This window comes from Stenella coeruleoalba, assembly GCF_951394435.1.
Source record: "Stenella coeruleoalba genome assembly, chromosome: 1".
NCBI classification, from domain to species: domain Eukaryota; kingdom Metazoa; phylum Chordata; class Mammalia; order Artiodactyla; family Delphinidae; genus Stenella; species Stenella coeruleoalba.
Window position 1 is genome coordinate 97,371,999 of NC_137169.1, and position 20,790 is coordinate 97,392,788.

A 20,790-nucleotide genomic window follows, 5' to 3' on the forward strand; every position below is an offset into this window, starting at 1 on the left:
CTGTGCTGACATCCATTGCAATGGAGGAGCAGGAGACTGGGAATCACTGCAGACAGACAACTGGAGAGGACTGGCCATGTCGTCCTGGAGAAAGGCCCAGAACAGTTTGAAATCTCCTAGACTATATGACTGGGCAGCAGCTTTCCAATTCTGAACATCTATGGCTTAGTAACTTGACTCAGGCCTCAGGTTACTGACTTGGGCTTTGAAATAGTCTTTCTTTTGTACGCAGGTTTAACTCGTAGCTGAGCAGGCAAGGAGCTGCCTGTCCCTCCTCTGCAGGAATTCCTGAGTGAGATTCTCAGAGGTTAGAAGAGGCTCTCCAGATGTCTCTCCTCCAAGCCACCCCTTGACTTTCTCTCAGACTTCAGACTGGGCCTGGCTTTGTTCTCCTGCAGCTGCTCACTTGTTGTCCTGAAGCACAATAAAAGAAGCATTTGCTCCAGTCAGTGTGGCCTCATTTGTGCAATCTTTGACCTTCTGGTATAAGGTTGTCCTGTCTCACCATTTGTGGCACCCAGGGCTGGGGTACAAATGGAGGCCTGCATATCATATGTCTAAATATTTAAATGAGCCAAGTATTAAAATATGGTTTATATTCTTAACAAGTATGATTTCACAATGACCTAAAAGACCAGGTTTGAATTCAGAATTCTCCAACTCCTCGGAATTCTGCACCAGCATGCAGCAGCTTGTGCTCTTGGTTCCCAGCCCATGTGCAACACCCTTCTCTTCCCATCTCCATCCCTGTCCCACAGAGCAAGGACCTCACGTACACACTTTGCATCCAAGGTTTGTCTACACCCTACCCCACCCCAACACACACACACACACACACACACACACATCCTCTAGCAGGTGTGTTCACACTAGCATTGTGTTCACACTCAGGATCATGGGACCAGGAAAAAGGGCTGTGCAGGCCCTGAAAGTGGGCACAGGCTGTTTGGGCTATTTGAGCAGGAGTCCTGGGTATCTGGATTAGGGTTTAAAAGAGCAGGGATGTGGGCTTCAGGTGGATGTGCCCTTAGCCCTGCAGTCTTCTCACCTCACGGGGAGGGGTGCGGCTGGAAGAGGACAAGAATGGAGCCATCAAAAGCAGGGGGTAGCAAACTGCGGCCGATGGGTCAAATCTAACGCACTGCTTGTTTTTGTAAATCAGATTTTATGGGAACACAGCTGTGCCCATTTTTGTTTACATATTGTCTATGGCTGCTTTCTCTCTACAGTGGCAGGGTCAAGAACTTGCAACAGATTCGGTATGGCCTACAAAGCCTAAAGTATTACTATCTGGCCCTTTATGGAAAAGTTTGCAATTCTTCCTCTAAAGCATGGTGTCCGAAGCAGGGAGTAAGGCTGCTTGAAGTCTAAGGCTGTTTCTGAGTTCAGACACCCTAATTTCAGGATAAATTGTGTTTCCCCTCATTCTCCCACTACTCTTCGAATCCTTTCCTTATTGAAAAATGATTTTTATCTTAAACTTTCTTTTTTTTTCTTTTTTTTGGCTGCACGGCATAAGGGATCTTATTTCCCCAACCAGGGATTGAACCAGTGTCCCCTGCAGTGGAAGCGCAGAGTATTAACTACTGGACCGCCAGGGAAGTCCCTTATCTTAAACTTTGAACAACACTTTCATTTGCATATTTAATCATCATGGCTTATGAAGGAGGCATTTAAGCCCAATTTGCAGATGAGCTGACTGGGGCTCAGGGAATGTAAGATCATATATCTAAGTGGTGGCAGCACTGATCTCAGAGAGACAGCAGTGAACGAGATCTTAGTTCCCTGACCAGGAATTGAACCTGGGTAACCTGGATGAAAACAGGGAATCCTAGCCCCTAGACCACCAGAGGCTAGAGGCTAGAAGCAAAATTCCCCTGGCCCTTGCTCCCACTGAAAAATGTATTTCTCAAGGAGGCAAAAACTGTAAAACCAGGTACAAAGTTTATTATTAGAGACACAGTACAACGAATGGGAGAGCCCACAGAGAAACAGTTTGTTTAGTTAAGAAAGAAGCAGGGCAAAGATACACACCAGGAGAGAAAGGGTGTGGGCGTCCTCCCTAATGAGTGCAGTAAAGAGGCGGTTAAGTCATTTATATCGGGCAGTTCTTCCGGGTCTTTGTTTACCTGTGGCCAACGACCTGGTTTCTTTTTCCACACCTGACCTGTCCTAGGACCCTCCCCAACAGGTGTGCACTACTTTTTCCAAGATGGATTCAAGCCCAGAGGTCTATGGGGGGCGTTGGCAGCACCTATTCTGGGATGGTGCCCCCTCCGGTTTGACCAACAAGGAGACTTTCTGTGCATATACAGTATCTCCCTTGACCCAAGGATGGGAAATATGTGACCTCTTGATCTTTTACTCAAGCAGGGTTCAGCCCTCTCTGTCCCTGCCATAATTGTTATCTTAAAGTGTCCACAGGAGGCAAAGTCCAGCTATTTACCCCGTTCTTGTTGTTATTTCCATCTCAAAGGGCAAACAGGAGGCTGGCTGTAAGTGTCTAGTCTAGAGCCCACATGCCTCCTTCCTCAAGAAATGTAAACAAGAGGCTAGTTGTAAATGCCTAGCCTGGAACCCATCTATCTCCTGCCTCAGCACCAGAATTTCTGCAGGTGAAGGGGCTTAGAGGTGGCTACGTGATCCGAAGGTGAGTGAGAGTGGGAGTACCAGGGGATTTATTCCTTTATGGTTGAGAAAACATCAGATGTACATATGAAAAAACAGGGGTGGCAAACGCTGCTGGAGACTAGGGGGAACTTTGTGCCCAAGGCCCCCTAAATGCTGCCCCAGAGCTCAGATCTTCTTACTATAAGGTATATGTTGTTTGGGGTACCTCTCTGGTTTTCTAACTCTGGCTCAGTCCTTTGCTTCCTCAGGTTGTTGCGTTCTTGAGAAGCAGAAGAGTGAAATGATTAAGAGCACAGTCAGGAGTCAGACTGCGTGGATTCACATCCTGGCTTTGTCACTAACTTACTGTGTGACTTTGGCCAAGTTACTTACCTTCTCTGTGCTCCACTCTTCTCTGTAAAATGGGGATAATAAGCGTGCCTGCTGCCGGAGATATGAGGGGTAAGTAAGGTAATATTTGCAAAGAATTTAGGCTAGTACGTGACACATCAAAAACATTATTTGTGTCTGTTGTTACTTTGATTATCATGGACAGCTGTCCAACACAGTTACCTTGGCCTCACATGGAGCCCAAAAGTCCATCAAAGGTCTATGTCTTGGGCTCCAAGCCCTGAACTCTATGGATTCCTTTCTCACAACTGCTGTGAGGAGAGAACCCTTTGCTTTGCAAATATCCAGGAGTAGATTAAGGAGATTAGGGTCTTTTGTTTAGCTGAGATTGGAGAGGAACTCTGATCAACCTCCTACCCACCCCCCCCCGCCCCCCCCCCCCCCCCCCGACCCCAGACAACTTCTTTCAGGAGACTTTTTAAGGCTAGGTAGGAGTCCTCTGCCATAGAGGAGCCGTATGTGCCGTTGTATAGGGTGGTGTGGGTGAGGGATGGTGGAGCAAGAGAACCCGGGTCCCAGAGGCAGGCTGTCTCTGCTTGGGTCTCAGCTCTACTTATTCTCAGTGTGACCTTAGACAGTTAATTAATTTCCCTTAAATCTCAGTTTCCCCAGTCTGTAAAAGGGATGACCATAATCTGCCTCAAAGGGTTGATTTGAGGATTAAATGACTTAATCATCTCGCACATTGCACAGGCTGAATGAATGTGAGCTGTTATTACTATTTTCAAGACCGGGCCAATTCCAGTTAGTTCATGCCTCAAGGGCTTGGCAGTCAATGACTAGAGGCCAACTGAGTCAAAGGCCTGGGAAGGATAACAGCCATGGGATTGCCAGGAGCCCATCATACTTATATTGAAATCTGTAGGAGCCATTCCTGTATTCTCTGTGAACCCAGATTGCCCTTAAATGGGTCTGGATTAGAAGTTCCCAAAGGTCTGATCAGCATCTTTCAGAAGACATTGAACACTCACCTAGTAGGTCTCTAAACAGCAGGTAGGTGTTGCCTGGAGTGCGGCCAGCAGTGCCACCCGTCCCAACTGGGATTTTGGTCGGACTCAGTGTGTGTCCTGGGGCTGGTGTCAATGCCAGAGGAAAAACCACACCTTTGCTCCTCTCATTGCCTTCTGGGGCTGAGTGACCCTGAGACGCGGTCTGGACATCTGTGATGTGGCCTCATAGTGGGCTTCCTGTAGGTGCATCCCCTTCTGTCTGGGCAGTTAGCCTGGGAGTGGAGTAGAGGGAGGGAGGCAGGTCCTAAAACATTGTGATCCTCAGTGCCTCGATCCACGGACATTTTTGCTGCTGTCTTTGCTCTGATTTTTATGGCTGCCTGGGGCCTTGTCCCAGGACTTGCTGCTTCTCCCGTCTGAAGCAAAGCCTAACTATAAATGTCTGCACCCCGTGAATTTCCTCCATCCTCTGAAAACCGGGCCACCTTCGGTTAAACGGAAGCAAGCTTGAAAAGTGATGCTTTCTCACTGCAAACTTGGTGAAACCTCACAAACTGGTAGCCATTACCTGACATCTATTGTTACGATGGAATCAAGGAGTTGGAGGCTGGGCAGGGCTGCCTACCTTTGTCTGGCCAGCGATAAATCCTGGTCAAATGGCAGCCTCACTTCCCTTGTCCATACTCATCCCCTAGAGTCCAGATGGTCTCTTTGGACATGTAGGGCCTACTGGGACCTATAATGACTTTGAACCCTAGGCCAGTCTTATACCTGTGCCAGATATACCATTTTCCTAAACGTACCTTCAGTCAATAACCTTTTAAGGCTGTTCTTACCGAGTCTCCATTGTGTCTTGGGGTTGATTACCTAAGAAGGAAAACACAGATAAGGTTCAGAGGTTAAGTGGGAGCCATGTGTCCTCTGCTACCCCTTTATTCCTGGGTCAGAGGAAGGGAGCCTTGCTTGCTGAAGGGAGCCAGGTGCGGGGGGCAAGGCCTCCAGTGTTCCCTATAAAAAGCTGTCGAGTGCCCATTCAGCCCTGGAACTCGCAATGAGCACTTCCCACCAAAAAGGGGAAATGGCTGATTCTTGCAGGTGAGTCTGTCCCAGGTGGCCCAGGTGAGCTTTCAGAGTATCTGCTTTTTCTCCTCTATTTATTCTACCTCCACCCTCACTCTCTATGCTCCAAGGCTTCCTTGTCCCCTGTCTCTCTTGCAGATTCCTTGGGTTCATAACATAGTGGGGAAGGAAGGAAGGAAGAGAGGGAGAGGAAGAGGAAGGAAGGACCTGCTAATCACCCAAGGGCTTCAGAAGGGAAAGAAAATGGATAACTCTGGTGAATCAGGACAAGGCCATTTCCCCATGTAGGGTGATGGAAGACTTGGGCTAGCCATTCTAGTTCTGATGTACCTGGGGGAAAGAAGGTGATCTCCGCGTCTTACTCTTCCACCATCTTCCTCAACTCCTGGGCTAGCCACTCTAGTTCTGATGCTCTGTGATGCCTCCTCACTGCCAGCCACAGAGCGGGAACTCAGTGCATACACTTGACCAAGGATTAATCAACTAACAGGAACAGTTAGCAGAAAACTGGATGAGGCAGAGGTTTTTCTGGTTGTGTACTTTGGGGATAGGTGTGAGGGTTCCAGGGAGAGAGGCAGACAAGCCCTTAAAGAGCTAATGCAGTTCCGCCAGTGCTAACTCATCCCTAGAGATGACGCCGCAACTGTGGGTAGGAGCCCAATGAGAATGGTCACTGAGTCAGATAGCACAGCGCATCCTGGGTACAACTGCGTAGCTTGGATGGAAATAAAATTTAGGAGCATAATTTCAGTTGAGAAGTAGAGTGAAACTGGTTCTGGAAAAGTGAGTTCTAGTCCTTAGTGTGAAGGGTATGGCTACCGGAGGGGGCCCTCTGCCTGCCCTCCCCTTCTCCACCTCTGGTGCCTCCTCTGCCCTTCTCCACCACTTTGGTTTATCTTTATGGTCTGTTTATTCAATACATATGGACAGAGAGTTGACTGTGTGCCAGGCACTGGGCTGGGTAGTGGGGATTCAGCGGTGTAAGCACAGTCCCTGCCCTCAGGGAGTTCACATTCTAGTGGGCAGACCAATAAACAATTAGTGCTTTCAGGGTGAAACATGCTGTGATAGGGATAAGAAAGCACAAATCCCAAAGGAGCCTAGAGGGAGAACAGAGAGCCCAGTCCCAATGTCACCTCTCTTGGGAAGTCTTCCCTGACTTGTTTTCTATAATATCCTGTGCATATCTCAATTTTAACACTTGTCTCATTGCATTGAGCTGAGGTTTGGTTGTGTTTACAGGTTTGACTTCCCCACCAGGCTCAGAGTTCTCTGAGGGCAGGGAGTTTGTCTAGTTTTTCTTTTTGTCTTCAGAACTCAGTACTTAATATGAGTTTGTTGAACGAATAACAACATGTGTTCCTGGTTCCTGAACTGCTCACTATCATCTGAGCTTCCAGGTAGCTCACCGAGTGCCTACATTAGCTACTTTCCCTGAAATCATCATGCAGGGGTCCATGTTGGGAAAGGATTTATAGAGCAGAGGGGGTACCAGGCCCCAGCTCCCCTTCTCCATTTACTGCCGAGTGCTGTCTCAGGTCAGCCAGGGAAAGAAAGACCCTGCTACCCTCTGACCAAGATCTCTTTTCTTCTTTAGGGCTGGCCCTCTTGCTGCAGCTGGGTAAGTGCCCCATGTGAAGATGGGGAGTACCAGGGTGCCCTGGGGACAAGGGATATTAGTCAGGGCAGGAGCCACCTCTTATTTCCCTGCCGTTCCAGGCACAGCAACCAAAATTGTCTGTTACTTCACCAATTGGAGCCAGTACCGTCCTGGGATTGCCCACTACATGCCCGAGAATGTGGACCCTTGTCTCTGCACACACATCATCTTTGCTTTCACTGGCATGACCAACAACCAGATGACAACCATTGAGTGGAATGATGAGACCCTCTATGCCAGCATCAATGGCCTCAAGCACTAGTGAGTTCTGGGCTTGGGCTCTGGGCTGTGTTGGAGGTTTTCACATGGGTCTTTCAGAAGTCCTTAGAGACACCAACACCAGAATGCCTCGTCTTTGAGTCCTGTTTGCAGTCACTCTCATGCCTCATTGGCAGAGCTATTGGCATCATTCTCCCTAGGAGAGGCAGGTTGCTGTCATTCGTCTGGATTATTTTCTCAGCAGATCCTTCGCATTGAATGCTATGTGTCCCATGAGCAGCCATCCACAAGGGATTCATTGTGAATACAGTCCCCTGGAGGTTGCCATGTTGCAGTACAGACCCACACCAACCTATGGGCTAGCTGCCAATTTAACCTGAGATGGTTCTCGTGCCAGTTAAACACTTAGCACATGTACTGAGTGACTACCAATGAATTGGGTGGGCCAGACATGCTAGGTGCTTTTCATTTATTATTTATGTAACCCCCACAACAAACACTAGGAAGTAGGCATGTTAAAGTTTAAAAGATATTTTAAGCTTGAGGAAACTGCACTGTAGAGAGGTTAAAAGCTTTCCCTTGCCCACAGAACTAGTAAGTGGCAGAACTCAGGAATGCCTGATCAGTTTATCAGATAGGTTAATTGACACTTTGGTCCAGTTGGGAATCCAGTGGGTAGTTTTTTTTTGTTTTTTTTTTTGTTTTTTTTTTTTGCGGTACGCGGGCCTCTCACCGCTGCGGCCCCTCCCGCCGCGGAGCACAGGCTCCGGACGCGCAGGCCCAGCGGCCACGGCCAACGGGCCCAGCCGCTCCGCGGCACGCGGGATCCTCCCAGACCGGGGCACGAACCCGCGCCCCCTGCACCGGCAGGCGGACCCCCAACCACTGCGCCACCAGGGAAGCCCCAGTGGGTAGTTTTTAAGATCAAGCTCACAGGACCTGGGTGCCTGCTGGGAGACACCATGGAATAGAGGAGTTAGGTTTAAATCCTGGCTCTGCCAACCTTAGTAGCTGGGTGATCTGGAACAGATTGCTTAAGCTCTCTGAATATCACTTAAAGGGCAAAGTGAGATTAATACTTCCTGCCTATTGGGATTGTAAGGGTGACAGAAGCAATGTATGTAAAGTACCTGGCATTTGGTAGGCACTCAGTAAATGGTAGACACGTCTACTGCCTCTATTCCTTGTTCTTTCCTTTAAGAGTCTCAGACTTTCAGCTTTCTGGCCTAGTGTATCCTGGCAGCTCCAGCCCCTCTACCATCTGTGCTAAGGGACTACTTTTAGGCTCTTCCATCCTCCCTAGGATGCCCTGCCTTGTCTTCCCCTGAAGCTTCCTGTTGAATCAGGATCCACCAGCCGACTGGCAAGGCCAGGAACAGGAACCTGTTCAATGAGCATTTATACTGTGTCCTGGAGGTACCCAGAGTAAGACAGTACTTTGCTCCTACAGAGAGCTCTGCTCCCAGTGCGAGATCAGAGACTGGTAATGGGGTAGGCCTGGCGCTGCTCAGGTGTGGGATACGAGGGTGGAGAGACTGACCAGCAGATGACATCTCCTTGCCTGTGGAATTTTATTTACATTGGGATCTTTCTATCTCCAGCAACAGGGGACTGAAAACCCTGCTATCTGTTGGGGCTGGAACTTTGGAACCCAAGGGTAAGACTTTGCATTCACAGAGGAATCGCTCCCAGATTACTCAGTCTCTTCCAAACTCCAAGGGCTCTGAATTCTCTGAAGTGGGTGGCCTCTGGCTTCAGGTATAAATTTAGATATCCTATAACCTTCTGGTCAGAGCTCTCTTTGAAGTCTGTCCTTCCCTTATCACAGCTCTTACCACCTGCCTATCTACTTATCTATACCTTCCTTTATAGGAGCTCCTCCAGGGCAGAAACTCTATTGTATTCACCACTATATCCCAGCACTACCAAATGTCAAATGAATGTCTGAATAACTGAATATGCATCTGGACAAATAGGAGGCTAAGTGACAAGACAGAGGACCCAGGAGCTTAGGCCACTATTGTTTCCTCCTGTGTCCCCCCACCCCACCCCTACCCCAGCCCCAAGTGCCACATAATAGAATCCTGCCCTTGAGAGAGTCCACGTTGAAGCCCATCACTGCCACTAAGATCATAATGACTTGCTGACTCCAGATTCTCCAACATGGTGGCCACTGCTGAGAACCACCAGACCTTCATCCAGTCAGCCATATGGTTTCTGAGGAAGTACAACTTCCATGGGCTGGACATTGATTGGGAGTATCCTGGCAACTGTGGCAACCCAGCTGACACCAAGCAGCTCTTCACTGTCCTGTTGAAGATGACTCACATTCCCTGTGTCCAAAGAACATAGAATCTGGTCCACAATGGACTGGGGTGAAGACCACTATATGATGAGGGGTTCTGAGCGAGGCTAAGTACACCTGAGGGTGTGAATCTCAGTTCTTCTGGCTCAAAGCCTGATTTCTATAGTGTAAGATCAGATTTTTCTTTCAGGGAAAACTTGTAGGGCCAAGTTATAGAGACTACTGTAAGGGAGCATGAAAGTTAACTTATTTACAGTAAGAAATCTGCCAAGGAGTCTGAAACATTCATGTTCTAAGCACAGCTATGGGAAGTCAAATAGTCCTCAGACAGGTCCTTCCTTGGGGGGCAGCAATGTAGGGCAAGGTGAGCTAGTTACAGACTGAGATGTTCAATGGCCCCTCACTCTGGTAAGTAGAACCAGATGCTTCCAGCAAAGAGGTACTCCTGCCACCAGGGCCAGACATAAAGTTGTTGGGCCAGAGTGTCCTCTCCCCTGGGCAGCTTGATTGAGCACCAATGATTGCATCAGTACTCTTATTTCCTCTTCTTCCATGATTGATTTTTCCAATTGTTAGATTTAATCATATATAGTCTGTAGAGCTAAGAGCCATTTTTTTTTTGGTCCATATATTAGCTTTCTTTTTTTATTTTTCTGCTCTGGACATTATTTGTGACTCTTAGAGGGTCACCAAATTTCCCTCAGTACAAGTTTTGGGGAGACAACTCATTGTTGTTCCCAGAGACCAACAACAGTTCTTTTTGTTTGTTTTGTTTTTTTATTTTTGGCTGTGTTGGGTCTTCATTTCTGTGTGAGGGCTTTCTCTAGTTGTGGCAAGTGGGGGCCACTCTTCATTGCGGTGCACGGGCCTCTCACTGTCGCGGCCTCTCTTGTTGCGGAGCACAGGCTCCAGATGCACAGGCTCAGTAGTTGTGGCTCACAGGCCCAGTTGCTCCGTGGCATGTGGTATCCTCCCAGACCAGGGCTCAAACCTGTGTCCCCTGCATTGGCAGGCAGATTCTCAACCACTGCGCCACCAGGGAAGCCCCCCAACAACAGTTTTTGAAGCAAAGGACTCTAAGCTGAACACTGTTCAGCTTTCTTTGTAAGAATCATGACCTTGTCAAATGTTCATTGGTCCTTGCAGCCTGAGTCCAGTGTCCTCTGTTTCACAGGAAATGTATGAGGCTTTTGAGCACGAAGCCACCCAGAGCAACAAGCCTAGGTTGTTGATTTCTGCTGCTGTGTCAGCTGGCAAAGGTACCATTGAAACTGCCTACCAGATCCCCGAGATGTCAAAGTAAGTAAACCCCAAGCCCAGGAGCTAAGTAACTCTGAGACCTGCCCCATAGATTAGCCAATGCTCAGGTACCTTGGAGAGAGAAGGCTCTGTTCCAAAAGAATAAGATGACCCCAAAGCCTGAGAGAGAGGCGTGGGAAGCCAGCCAAAATTCTCAATGATAAAAGGCTATTTGGAAAAGGTTAGCTGAGTTTCAAACTTCTACAAGACCTGAAGGTCTGAGTGCAGCCAGATATTGATTATGGGTTGTAAGCCTTCTATATATCAATTTTTCAAATAAAGGTGAGAGAGAATGAAATAAAGAACAATAAAGCATATTCCCTCATGATGTAATTACAAACAACACATCCAGTAGGGACTAGGAGCTTTAGGGGCAGTGGGTTGGAGACTATGATTTCCTCTGGATCATTTTTCTTCTCTTGTATCCTACCCTCAACAGCCCAAGGTACATGGACCTCATCAACGTGATGACCTATGACCTCAGGGGCTCCTGGGATGGCTTCACAGGAGAGGACAGCCCCCTGTTTGCAGGACCCAATGACAAGGGAGACTACAAATACTTCAGTGTGGTGAGTAAGGATTTGGGACAGTTAATTCTGATGGATATTTTCAAAGCATGTCATGGGATCCCTGGCCAAGGACCAAAAGGGAGGCTGAGGAAGCTTGATGGACAAGATAAAGATGGTGATCTTTTTTAACCCAGTTCATGTTGCCTGCTTCCTTTCTCCTATGATTAATTGTACCCATTCATCTTTCACACCAAAGGAAGCAGAATAGTGGCTTGGGATAATCCCAAACATTGAAAAAATAATTTAACTATCATTGTCATTGATGCTAGGAGCACGTTTCATGATCTATCTTGCCCCTAATCTTCCTCACCTCCCTTCTACTTTCTCCCCATCCCATAAGATTTATCTTCTTAACTTGTATGGCATAGGCAGCTGTAATAATAAATCTTAATGATAAGTAGGTGTGTAAGTTGGCTAGATGTGATTTCAGTGTAGAATGCAACCAGAGATATAAAAATTGGCATGGGAAAGTCTCCCAGGAGCATACCCCATGCTCAAACAATTCTGAGCTGCTATATTCCACAAGTTGGGAAAACAAGAGGATGCACAGCTGAACCCCAGTCCCATCCCAAATGCCAAGTCCAGTATGAGGGGAAGGAGGATAGTGGAACATTTCATTCCCAGTTGACACTGGGCCCTGCTACCTAAGTACTATACCTCTTGACTGACGCTGCCTCTAACACCCAGTTCCAGAAGGAAGGGTACCACTTTCCTTTCTGTGAGGTTGGGCTGTGGAAGGGTCTGGACTGCAGGCTATGTCTGAAGTGGCCAGGAAATTGGGTAGAAAACGTTGGCTATTCCACAGGCCTCTGGGCATATCCTCAGCTGCTTTTTAGTACAGTAATATGTTCCTTACCTTGCCTCTAGGATTATGCAATGAACTACTGGAAGAATCAAGGTGCCCCTGCTGAGGAGCTGATGGTGGGCTTTGGGGCTTATGCCAGTACCTTCACTCTCACTAATCCTGCCAGCCATGGTCTGGATACTCTCACCTTTGGCCCTGGGACTGCCAGGTCCTACACTCAGGAAGCTGGGAGTCTTGCCTACTTTGAGGTAATGTCCCAGAGGGCCGGAGGAGCAGAGAGATTCACTTTCTGTTCTAAAGAATCATAGATACTTCCAAAGAGAAGGAATTTATACTCTGATTTCTAATACAGGGTACCCCATTGTTGCCAGCTCTGAGTGTATGTGGTAGGGAGGGAAGGGTAGAATGAACCATTGATAAAACATCTCAAATTTTAACCTTTTAGAGTAAATGTGCATCTTTCATGCTAGTAGTGGTTAACATTTACCGGGTCCAAATGTATAGCCAGGCTCTGTTCTCAGTGATTTTTATATATCATCCTATTTAACCCTCACAACAGTGAGGTGCTGATTTTATCCTCTTACACAAGAAGACACAGAGGCACAGAGGGATTAAGAAACTTGCTCAGGGTCACAGAACTTGTATGTGGCAGAGCTAAGATTCAAACTAAAGTTGTCCAGCACCAGAATCTCAGACCCTAAACATTATGTGTTCTCACCCACTTGTTGGCTCTTGGCTCTTTTGTGGCAAAAATTCTTTCAAATAAGAGAAACAGGAAAACTCGTTTCAAGGGGAAACTGGGCCACAAGGCACAAAGAAGCTGCCCTGTCCCTTGTCTCACAGATGGGTATTGGCAGACCCAGGACTGGAATTTAGGTCTTGTCTTTCCAGCCTGTGCCCTTTCCACTGTGCCACCCACAAGAGGGAAAGCAGGGGAGCTGGGGTGAAACTGGAACCATGAGCTCTTATTTCCAGCAAAGAGAGGTGGGGAGAGGAATGTATTCCAGAAAATAAAGGGAGGGAGGAGGGAGATGTGAGCCAAACACAGGCAGGTGCATCTGAGCCGTGATTTGTCCGCCTGCCCCAGGTCTGCTCCTTCTTGAAAGGAGCCACCGAGGTGTGGAACGCTCCCCAGAAGGTGCCCTATGCCTACAAGGGGAATCAGTGGATTGGATATGCCAATCCCAAGAGCTTCACCCTCAAGGTAAGGCCCTCCACACCCTTCCTTCTACACAGTTGGGAGAGGTAGGGAACCTGCCCTCCAAGTACATTTGAATTACAAGAAAACACCTAAGAGAGGTAAGGCAAGACCCAGGGTGGCCCTGAGGTCTCAAGGGAGCTGGTGGCCCAGCTGTAGAGCTCGGCGGTTGGAACAGCCCCTCTGCTCCCGGGCAGTTGCAGCTGGTTCCTCCCTTCCCTCAGCTCCTGTGCCTTCTCGTCCTCGGCCCCCACGCCCACTCCTGGAGACTCCCTTTTGGCCCCTTTCCCTGCTCTGCTCTGCTCCTGATCCAGCGCTCTGATTCGTGCTTCCTGAATTAGGCACTCTTCCACCCCGAGGGCCATGGTGTAGATCAGTTTCTCCCTCTCCTTTTCTCCTCTCCTGCATACAGTAACTTCATACAGGAGGAACCCACATCGGGAGGCAAGAGATCCTTGGAGCCATTAGGCTTCTGCCCACTGGCCTTTACATGCTCATATCTGGGTGGTTACTATTTACCAGCCCCAAAGCACTTCACCCTATACCTCCCCATCAGGAGCCCTGTCTCTCTGCCCAGACACTTGCCAGGTGAAGGGCCCTGTATCTCTTTTGACATCACAACCACCCAAGCTCCAACTCAGACAAGCCTTCTCAGAAGGTGGTTGGTGATAACAGAGAGCAGGGGAGAGACTCATTCTCCCTGACTTGGTAGTCCTAAGATCTCTCCTTGTCTACAAATATGTCCATGACTCCCAGAGTCTCTGTGGGAAAGCCACTCTCCCATTCCCTCCTCTCCATGACTGGATCATGGCCTTCCCCGTCATCCTGCTGGAGTCACTCCCTGTGCGTGTGCAAGGACATCCCACAGTGCCCCCGATTCTCTCCCACAGGATGAGTGGCTGCTGAAGAACTAGTTGGGGGTCCATGGTCTGGAACATTGGCTTGGATGACTTCACGGGCACTTTCTGTGGACAAGACAAATACCCTTTCATGCATGCCCTCAAGTCTGCACTCAGCGTCTCCACTCCCAGTAAGTAGTGAAGCACCACCTACCAGCCACGAGGTAACAAACTAGACATTAAGGAAGAAGAAAAGACTATCCAGAGCTCCTCCCAGTCTGGCTTCAAAGAAAGCCTCCTTCAGATCTTCCACCTGTCCTAGCATGTCCACTGGGAACTGGCATTTGGGACCCAGAAAGAGAGACTCAGGTGGCTGCTAAGGGACAGCCCCTGAGTGAGAGAGAAAGGCCCATCCCTGTTCCCGAGGGCTTTCCTTGTAGAGCTGTTCAAGGAGCTCCTGGAGAACATTCCGGAGCCTGGGTAGAGAGGGGACCACAAATGCCTTGTTCCTGTTCCTGTCTGCCCAGCTCCAGCCTTTAGGAACTTTGTGGAGCAGAGAAGACAAGGTAAGGGAGGGATGGCAAAGTTAGGTGGTGAGGAGAGGGAAGAGAGAAGGAGAACCCTGACGGGGTCCAGCTGGCCCATTCCCTGAAGTGAGGAGCAGAATTACGATTAGTCTCAGCACACAGCTTTGCCCCAGACCCAAAGGCCTGGGCAAGTGCAGAAAGCAGAAGAGGCCAGGAAGACATGTGGACAGCCAGTGCTGACTGCTGGACCATGTCACATGTGGACAGCCAGTGCTGACTGCTGGACCATGTCAATTCTGCTGATTATTTCAAGTTATCCTCACAGGTGCTCTTGGAGACAGGTGTAGTCTACTTAAACATAAAAACTAGGGAGGGAGAAACAGGGAGGTATTAGTCAAAGGGTGCAAGTTTCAGTTTTACAATATGGATGAATCCTAGAGATCTACTGTACAACATAGTGCCTGTAGTTAAGAATACTATATTGTATACTTAAAAATTTGCTGGAAGGGTAGATCTTGTGTTCTTACCACAAAAAATAATAATAAATAAAGAGGACAGGAGGAGACTTCTGGAGGTGATGGGTATGTTTACGACATTGATTGTGATAATCGCAATGTGTACTTATCTCCAAACCCATCAAGTTGTATGTAAACACTTTGTATGTCAATCATACCTAATAAAGTGGTTTAAAAAAGAAAGACAACAGTGTAGTAGGCATAACACAGGCTCTGAACTCAAGGTAGAACTAGTTTTGAATCTCAGTTCTCACCTTAGCTGACATGAATAAAATAATCTTTAAAATTCTTCCACTTTGTAGGATTTTGGGGGGTTATGGAACATAGTATTTGGACAAGCATTTAGGTGATAAATAAACATTACTTTCCTCTTAAAAATAAAATAAAAACAAAGTTAATTATTCTGTAGCACTTACATTTTATACAGCATACACATGGGAAAATGCTTTATGTAATAATTCTAAGAGATAGTACTAGTATTCCATCATTTAAGGGAGGAAATTGAGGCTCAGAGAAGTTAATGACTTGTTTTTGGTCACATAGCTCATAGCAGAGCTGGGCTGTGAACTTGGGTATCACTGATTCAGGCCCAGAGCATTTAACCACTGGTTCAGATAAGATGAGGAACCCCCAGTGACACTACAGACACAACACTTATGCTGGGGAAGTAGTCCACCCCAGAACCTATGGGGCCCTTTTCTTACTCTCTCAGGTTGCAGAGTGCCCACCTCTACCATGGGCTCCCCCACCAACACTGTGGCTCCCGGGAGTGGCAGCACTGGCGAGAGTGGATTCTGTGTCGGAAAGTCCAACGGTCTCTATCCCAGCCCCACCAGCAAGTGCACCTTCTACAACTGTGTAGATGGATGTACCTACGAGGAGGCTTGTCAGACAGGCCTGGTCTTTGACACCAGCTGCTCTTGCTGTAACTGGATTTAAGCCATCTTCTTGTGGGATCCATTGGGGACTGTAGGACAGAAGGATGATTAAATGGAAGTTTTGCCTCAGACTACCAAGTTGTCTACTTTGATTTGTGAATCTACGTGATACTCCCCTGTGTGTAAAACAGAAGCCTTACCTTCTTGCTTCCCAGAGGTCTCCAGAGGTTGGGGCTGGGAGACAAGGATGGGTAGTGTCTGGGACCTCTCTGAGCATTTCCGTGAGAAGTTCTGGTGTTCTGGACTCCTCTTGAGGCAGAAGGGGAGAAGAAATGAGAGGCTCTAGGGTCAAGAGAGATCAAGGGAGATTTGATCTCTCATTTTGTTCTTTCCCACAAATATGCCTCCAAAGTGTCTTGCAGAAGAACCTAGAAAAGTGGTTGGACTCAGAACACAATTTACTGCATCACCTCCTTCAGGAACTCTTCCTTTACCAGGTTAACTCATCTCCCAACTCCAGGGCTAAACAACCCAAGCAAACCATACTTGTTTGAAGACAGAGCACGAGGGCCACCTGTAGGATGGTCCACACACTCCACTTCCACACCTGTGAAGCTAGAAACAAAGACCATCGGCACAATTGCAAAATTAGCTAACTTAAAACAATATTAGTTCATTTTCATCTTTATTGCCACACTACACCTGAATGTATCCTCAGAGAAGGTACCAAGAAAGTGGAAAGAAAAGGCAGCTTACAGCAGGGTGGGAGGTTTCGCTCCTACCATCTCCAGGACAGCATGGCCCCTGCTCTGAAGAAGCTGAGGAAGTGTGCAGCTCACCAAGCAAGGAAGCTTCCACACTAATCAGCTCATTTAGGAGCTCAGGGAGGACTGGTTCCGGAGATTATGCTATTTTGACAAAACCAATCAAACAACAAGCAGAAGTTAATTTCTTTCCCTCCCATCTCATCAGCTGGAATATGAGCAGAGTTTCTACCCATCTCAGTTTGCCTGAGGTAGTCCTGGTTGTTAACTATTGTCCCAGCTTCCCATTCATTTAGCAATTTTACTGGTTTAAGAATTTTATTAAAAGTTGTTTTGTTTTGTTTTGTTTTTTACTAGTTGTATCAAAGTTATCTGGAGTAGATTTGACACACCTCTACTTTATACTACTTCCAATTTCTGCCATGGTCTGTACACAGCATTCTTACTTTAACACATGGTTAAATGTAAATGTTCACTGGTAATAACCCGTCTCTCTTTTCCTGATTCTTTTCTGACAAATCTTAAATTATAGCCTCTTGCGACTGCCTGCAGATGCTCACTGAGAAACGGACGTGTGCTTGGATGGAAGTGGCTAAGGACAGCTATCTCCTCTTGGTCTGCAAGGCTTATGGGGGAGGTATTGACACTGCTGCTCCTTGGTGGGCCACCTACTGTGTTGTGGCCTGAACCACGGCCTGCAAGAATCACGAAGTCATCAGGCCACCAAGGGTGGGATCAGTGGGAAATGTGGGAAAATATAGGTTAGAATTATGTGTAATATGAACAGGGAAAGAGAAACCAAGCAATCGGACCATTGAACTTATAAAGAGTAGTCTGAATGCTCTTGCTACAGGGTTTGTCATTTATTGTGTGGCATAAATCTACAACCACTTATTTTATTGTCTGACAACACTTTCTATTTTTCAAGTAAATGCTTTTGTCAGCAATAAGCTATATACAATTAAAGTGACTATATAATGAAAAATTAAGTACTGAATTTCCATTTTCCAAGAAAGTTGAGCTGAATGTATAACTTGCATAAGTTGTTAGTTGACATCACTATCTACCATGGGGCTGTTGGGCATTGCATGAAAACCAGAGGTCACAAATCTGCTGAGCAAGCATCAGCATCTATGTCTAAATTACTAACTATTTTAAGAGAATTTTACTTAAAGATGCTGATTTAACAAAGGTAGTTGCCAAAGGTGTTTGATATCACTTGGTGAAACATAAATTTCATTTAGGCAGATATTAGAATACATGTGCCAAGTTCATTTCTCTCTTTATCTAATCTGTGTGTGTGTGTGTGTTTGTGTGTGTGTGTGCACGCACACATATTTATAAAAGTGAAGCTCTGTTTGCTTCACAAGCTTTTAAGTAATGCCAAATTTATATCGCTGTCATCAGGTGCTTTAAATAGAAAGTCACATAAGTTAATTCTAGTAATAGTTGAATTTTTTTCACTCAGTTCATGAAATCAAAGTAAAGTTTTTGGCGGTTCATTTCGTCAAAGGTGAAACATCTGACATTATTGTAAATGTTGCTGTAAATTCGGTTAAAAATTTCAACATTGAAAGTTATTTTTGCAATGATAATATTTGTGGTTATGAATTTAAATATCAATGGAATACAACATTATGTAAAAAATATTCTTTCTAAATTAAAAAACCTACAGAGCAGAAATATGCTGGGAATTAGCTGTAGGTCACAAGTCACTCATTAATGTGTTAAAAAAAAGTGACATTCTATCATTCAAAATAAAAGTTGTAAAATTTTCAAATATTTTTATATACCTAGAGTAACTGATCTATAATTTTTGGACAATGCTGACGCTGAGTACAAGAAAATATACATCAATGTGTCAGTACAAGTTTCCTCTCTTTGCTGCCTATTGTCTGTTGGATTTTAGAAATGTTTGGACCATTGAAGAATTATGTCTTAATTCAAAGTGTTCCACAGTGGTACTGAACTTTTAAAAAAAATTTTAGATATCTTCTACGTTTTGATTGCATTTTATTCCAAAACGATTATAAATATTTTATCAAAGTATTCAATGAAGAAACTCTAAAGCACTTTAACTTTTGAAGTTTTAATAAGTTAATATTATTTAAAAAATGAATTTTGCAGATAGGAAGACTCTGAAAGAGGCATCTAACAAATTAAATGAGAAGTGCTCAAATGTATATGACATACAGTTTTGAAATTTTAAAACTGCATTTTCAAATATTTCAATTTGTAGGAAGAATATTTTGATTGAGCCACTATTTTTAGCTACAATTTTTTTTTTTTTTTTTTTTTGCGGTACGCGCGCCTCTCACTGCTGTGGCCTCTCCCGCTGCGGAGCACAGGCTCCGGACGCGCAGGCCCAGTGGCCATGGCTCACAGGCCCAGCCACTCCGTGGCATGTGGGATCTTCCCGGACCGGGGCACGAACCCGTGTCCCCTGCATCAGCAGGTGGACTCTCAACCAATGCACCACCAGGGAAGCCCTAGCTACAATTTTTAATTGGATATATTTATTGCTATATTAGATTAGAAAGAAACTGAAGAGGCATACAACCTTGCAGCATCTAAATTTGGGGAAACATTCAAAGGAGTAACGAAGATATTTGTTGAAGAAAGCTTCTCTGGATGGAAGCCAAAAGATAACATCTGTGAAAATATTTGAATTAAAATATTTAAACATTTTAATAGAAAAAAGTAGAATTGAGTATATCCCCGATTTAGCAGAATTTCCTCTGAGCATCTGTAGAGAGAGTTTTTCTCAATTAAAAACTGTCTGGCCTACAAAGAAAAATCAACAGAAGTTTTATGGACTGAATTGTGTCCCTCTAAAATGCATACGTTGAAATGCTAACCCTGAGTACGTCAGAATGTGACTGTATTTGGAGACAGGGCCTTTAAGAAGGTAACTGAGGTAAAATGAGGTCATTAGGGTAGCCCCTAATTCAGTATGATTGGTGTCCTTATAAGAAGAGAAGATTAGGATACAGACACACGTGTGCGCACACACACACACACACACATGCACGCACACACACAAACAGAGGGAAGACTGTGTAAAGACACATGGAAATGATGGACATCTACAAGCCACAGAGAGAGGCCTCAGAAGAAGCCAACCCAGCAGACACCTTGATCTCAGATTTCCAGCCTCTAGAACTGTGAGGAAATAAATTTCTGTTCTTTTATGGCAGCCCTAGCAAAATAACACCAAAGGTATCAGCATCTTTGAAATGATTAACCATGAAAAGCAATTTTGAAGATTTCAGGCAACATTATAAAAAAAATTTTAAATAGTAAAACCACATTGAAAAACTTTTATTCTTCAGAAAAATGCCAGTGACATCTTACTAGAAATATGGCTAAGAAATTGATTGAAGTTTGTGAATATGGAGCAAGAATAATCATTCAGAATTTAAAATTTTGATTTACTGGGCATATATATATTTACTTTTTAGAAAAATAATTTTTGAAAAAAATTTTAACAGAACTATTTGGTAAGTCCATTTGTATAACATAACATCAATCCAAAATAAACATTTCAAAAATTACATATTTCTAATGCCCCTTTCACTCAAACGTGTCTGGGTTTGGATGATAAATTATGTGAAAGGACTCAGAATTGTTGATCAGATATTCCATTATATACTGAATGTACTCATACATCTGCAGAAAAGAAGACCCCAGATTTGCACAAAGTGCTGACCCGGCCATTTTGTAAACTAACTACAAAGAGAAAACTTGAACTTAACTTGAACTTATTTCAGAGCCATTACAACATCTCTGGCCCAGGGTTTCCCCATCTCCCTGTGATCCCTGTGGCTTGCACTTTAGCCGTTTGCACTTGTGTCTGGATTGCTGTCTTTATCCTGGGAGTCCACACACCCTCATGGCTCCTTATCTCATTGTCCTGGCTCTGTCAAGAAGGAAGTCACCCTCCATATTCCCCCAGTCCTCGCTCCAAGTTCCTTCCTGCTGCTTTATTTATTTAACCAACATTTATGTAGCACGCTATGAACATAGCACGCTATGCCCTGTCCTCAGCACTCTAATGAACATCCACTCACTGGATTTTCATTAGGACCCCCCTGTGGTAGTCATGGTGATTATTCCCACTTTACAGGACGCCTGCGCAGAGAGGCTGAGAGACTTGCCTAA

At 45.8% G+C, this 20,790-nt stretch overlaps 1 protein-coding gene across 1 annotated transcript; it reads left to right on the top strand.

Annotated features, from left to right (window-relative positions):
* Positions 1–3,065: 3,065 nt before the first annotated feature.
* Positions 3,066–15,926, top strand: LOC307195990 (acidic mammalian chitinase-like; the record flags this gene model as incomplete). Its single annotated transcript, XM_079940701.1, is given in 13 exon segments — positions 3,066–3,072; positions 6,649–6,672; positions 6,771–6,972; positions 8,532–8,560; positions 8,563–8,587; positions 9,084–9,249; positions 10,410–10,534; positions 10,980–11,103; positions 11,971–12,156; positions 12,996–13,112; positions 13,997–14,016; positions 14,018–14,136; positions 15,700–15,926. Coding segments are annotated over 13 exon segments (1,371 nt in total).
* Positions 15,927–20,790: the final 4,864 nt, after the last annotated feature.